Source organism: Apium graveolens, chromosome 10, assembly GCF_009905375.1.
Source record: "Apium graveolens cultivar Ventura chromosome 10, ASM990537v1, whole genome shotgun sequence".
NCBI lineage: Eukaryota > Viridiplantae > Streptophyta > Magnoliopsida > Apiales > Apiaceae > Apium > Apium graveolens.
The window spans coordinates 183,815,458-183,820,147 of NC_133656.1; the positions used below are offsets into that span (position 1 = coordinate 183,815,458).

General features: G+C 33.7%; 1 protein-coding gene across 1 annotated transcript; it reads left to right on the forward strand.

Annotated features, from left to right (window-relative positions):
* Positions 1 to 264: 264 nt before the first annotated feature.
* LOC141693001 (vacuolar protein sorting-associated protein 60.1-like) lies at positions 265 to 4,287 on the forward strand. The gene is made up of 7 exons (XM_074497979.1): positions 265 to 500; positions 1,970 to 2,121; positions 2,398 to 2,491; positions 2,998 to 3,069; positions 3,165 to 3,276; positions 3,699 to 3,859; positions 4,072 to 4,287. The coding sequence occupies exons 1-7, from the start codon at positions 432 to 434 to the stop codon at positions 4,123 to 4,125; spliced, it is 714 nt and encodes a 237-aa protein (XP_074354080.1). The 5' UTR covers positions 265 to 431; the 3' UTR covers positions 4,126 to 4,287.
* Positions 4,288 to 4,690: the final 403 nt, after the last annotated feature.

Consider the following 4,690-nt stretch of genomic DNA (forward strand, 5'->3'; position numbering starts at 1 on the left):
ATTCATCTACTTATAACTTATAAATCACTTATTCATTTTAAATTATATATTACTTATTTTAAAATATTCTAAACGATCACTTCATTTAATTAAACAAACAAGTCAAGTTCAATTAAATAAGTTCGAAATCAAACTCGACTTACAGGCCTGGCTGGTATTAATTATAGTCAAACTTTTAAACACAAAAAAAGCACTTGTTTAGAAATTACTAGTGCTCAATTTAGAAGCAACCAATCTGACTTCATAATAATGTATCTTAAATCTTAAATAAAATCTCTGAAACGAAGCTTCTTTCTTTCCGTGTTTAATCACAAACTATCTATCTCATAGCCATAGGACTTGGGATTGGGAGTACATATTTTCTCTATTTTATCATCGCAATTAAAATTTCAAAACCCTAAATCCCCAAATAAAAAAAAAAATCAAAGAGAATGAAGAGAGTGTTTGGTGTTAAGAAAGATAAAGAGCCTCCTCCTTCTCTCAACGACGCCTCCGATCGGGTAATTCTGTACTTACATATATCTCTATCTATATCTCTTTCTCTATGTAAATTTTAATTGAATTGATGTAGTGTATGTTCTGCTTTAATTTGTACTGATTTGATGTGTAGTGCTGATAGTTTCGATGATTTTCACCGAAATACAGAACTATTTGTCTTTCGTTCGACATAGGATTGAATTATATCGTAATTGAAGCGATTTTATTGGTCATAGTTTAGGATCTGGTAGCTTGTTAGTAAAAATGTACTCGATTGAAAACACGAAACTACTAATCGGTTATTTTATTTTTAGTTGATAATTTACTATTTATTTAACTTATTAGTTATTAGGGATTATACTTAAGGATTATACGATTACAGTTAGTTTGTGATTTTTAGGAGAAATTATGGCTTAGGATTAATCTCAAAAGGTGTGAAATATTGTAGGGTACTGAAATTGACAAAGGATTGGTTCATTTGTTCATGATTTCGCTAAATCCGCACCTTGAACATTTAAGAATTGTGGCATAGATTTCTTGTGGATCGTAGTTGCTATAGGTGTTCGTGGACCTAAAATAACGCTCATTTATATGGTCATGCATAGCATAAGTGTATGGCCTTTTTTATTTTTAACATGCCCTTGTCTCGTCCCTTTTCTAATTACTGGTTGGTATAATTTATTAATAATACAGTAGTGTCTGACTAATTAGTGATAAACAAAGATCTTACGGTCAATTTAAAATTTTCTCCTTCCTGGAGTGCAATGTCTTCTTATCACTAATCCAGTCCCTGTCTTTGTTCTTTTCTTCCTTTCTTCAAAGTGATTATGATTTCATTGGTCCATGACCAGAGATCCTGTATAGCATCTCTATCCTGAAAGCGGTATATATTATGAACACAGTTGACAAGCAGTATATGTGAAATATTGCATGCTTTGCTATGGTCCCGCAAGGGAGAAGAAGCTTGCTGATTAGTTTAGGAATACATAAGTGGAATAAATTGTCCCAAAATGGTTGTACTTTCTTGGTGACCTGGATAGCTTGTAAAAATATGTAACATTCACACAAATCATCCTCCTTAAGATGTATCTTCATAACAAGGTTTCAGATAGTTTCTAAAATAAATTAAATATATTAGTTAACAGTTTTTAAGATTAATATTAATGATAACTGTAATTAATAGTAGCAAAGAACTTCCAAGAAGTGGAATATTGAAGTTCTTAAGATACTTTATGTTTTCTTGAATATATTATTATTTCTATCATTTCTTAAACACAGACCTGCTTTGCCTTTTACAAGAACCCGTTGATAACTCTTTTATTTGTTGTTGTTGCAATAAAGTCTAAGTTTAAGTGCCTTGGAAATATAAGAAGTCTTCTTTCCATTTATTTGTATGACCTTACTCCTTTATATTTTATGCCCCCCTTTAATATAGGATCCTTACATTTGTCATTTTTTCTATTAATATTTGTATGTACGGTAACTTTCGCAGATAAATAAAAGAGGCGAAACTGTTGATGAAAAAATCAAGAGACTGGATGCTGAACTTGCTCGATACAAAGAACAGATTAAAAAAACTAGACCTGGTCCCGCACAAGAAGCTGTCAAATCTCGGGCAATGAGAGTTCTTAAGCAAAAGAGAATGTAGGTTGACTTGTACATGGTTACATGTGTTTTTAGTGATTTCACTGTGTTGCATATTTTATACCAGCTTAGGTAGTAGACATATTGTATCACTGTGTTACATTATTATGTGATTTACATGTTTGCCAAGGCCCAAGCTTGTAATGTATCTAGCATAATTTAACGTAACACAGAATGCAATAAAATGAACCTTTTCTTAGTTTTAGTGAATGAGAGTAAGCATTTTGCTTAATGTTTTGTTATATGCTCCTTGACCTCTAGTATGTTTTTGTGTAGGTACGAGGGACAGCGGGATATGCTTTACAATCAAACCTTCAACCTAGACCAAGTTGCATTTGCTTCTGAAGGAATTAAAGATGCTCAACAAACTGTAGGTTTTAGTTTATGTTGTGAACTTAATTGCTACCCAATCCGCTTCGCTTTCCCACTATGCTTTTTTTTTTGGTTTCTTCCAGTATATACATTAAGAGAGAGAATTTATGTTTACTCTCTCAAATATTGACTCTCTCAAGACATGCCATTCAAAGCTTATTGTATTCATTGTATATGCCGGCTACCTCACAATGCAGAGGGTAAACCATTTTAAAGGGGAAGAATGTACCTGATATCTGTGTAGTGCATGGTTATTAAGAAAGTAGAAATATAATTGTGGGTATGCGTGTGTATGTTTTGCGGGAAAATACTTTTTTACTATCGAGCTAATGGCATCACTTGAGAAATGTCTTTAGATGCGTGCGTTTTCGCATCCTTGGCAAAATTGTAGCTTTAGTTACTAGGATATGTAGTTTGTACAGTTGGCTTTAGTTTTTTGGATGAAGTTTTGTTTAGAATTCTGTTTCTGCCTGATTCTATCAAATTTTTTCCTGATCTTTCCAGATGACAGCTCTGAAGTCGGCAAACAAGGAATTGAAAGGAATGATGAAGACTGTGAAGATTCAAGACATAGATGTTCGTATTCACATGCATATGAGTGTTTCAAATTATTTTGCTCTTTCTGTCAGTAATTATTAAATGCTTTATCTACGGTTTCTTTTTTCCTGCAGAATTTGCAAGATGAGATGATGGACCTGATGGATGTGAGCAATGAAATTCAAGAGTCTCTCGGTAGAAGCTACAGTGTTCCAGATGACATTGATGAGGAGGAACTCATGGGAGGTTAGTCTGTCTTGTAATCTATTATATTATAGGACAATTAAATATGTTCACTACTTCACTACTAAAGAAATGCATGCTACAGGTTCTTACCCATAAACAGAACTGTATAATAACTGCAAATGTCTTCTTTTTATTATGGTGGTATTCTTCTATGCATACCGGGAGATTTTGCAGAGCTTATCTTTTAGTTTCTGTTACTGCGGATTGTTTACTTTCTTTTTGTTATTGTTTATTTATTTTGACAAAAATAGAATAGTGCATGGATTATTGGTAGAATTGTTGTTAATTAACCCTTTGGGTTTGTTGCTAATCATAAGTTATAAGTGTGTGTATTTAATCCTTGAGTTATGATTGGATTGCAAGTTAATTTCACTTTGTTTTGGTATGATGATTGATCACTGTTATCTGGTCAAATTGTGCAGAGCTTGATTACTTGGAAGCCGACATGGGGATGGAGACTGAAAGCGACTCAGTACCTTCATATCTTCAGCCTGATAAGGAATCTGACTATGATGCAGAACTTAACTTGCCATCAGCACCTACAGGACAGACAGCGATGCATGCTGGGAGAGCTCATGCGCAGGTCAATTTCATTTTCTTTATCATATAAAATAATTAACTTTGCATATTTCAATATGTATTTGAATGGATGAATGCCTATAATTTTAATGTGGATGATAATGTAAGAATTATCATTTAACCTGTGAACTTTTATGTTATCATCTACTCGTGTGCTTGAAACATTTTAACATTTTAACCTAATATGTATGCATGCATCTGTGTGCTGCTTTACAGGATGAAGATGAACTCGGTTTACCAGCAGTTCCTCGTGCATCACTTCGTGGTTGATATCTGCGGAGCTGGTTTTATGTAGTGCTATTGACCACTGTTAATACAATTTAAGATGGCGTGTGCCCTTGTAAACATTTTGCTATTGTAATTGCTCAAGCATTCTTTTAAGTATGGGAGGCTTGTCATTGGTTAATAAGTGGTTTATATTTTTACCTTCGAGATTCCCCTTGTGTGCGAGAGAATGTTAGAATGATCAACTAAACAGCACAAAGATTAGAACTTCTGTCAACTTTCTGGAGTCCACTTTTGCCAAAAGAGATTCTGTATGCAGCAAGTCTGCTTTTGAAGCTGCCCTTGTTTAAAGTTTGCATTATGTGCCAAGATATTTACACGGGCCTTTAAGTGAGAATATTTATTAGAGATGAGATTAGAGTAAGGCTGTCAATGGATCGGATCGGCCTTGATCCATATATCCATTTAATTTTACCGGATCGGATTTTTGTCGAATTTTTTATAGCCCGATCCATATTCGGATCCGTTAGGATCACGGACCGGAGTTCCGATCCGTTAATATTTTAAAAAATAAAATGCGAACACAATTTCTTACATTACATCCAATATT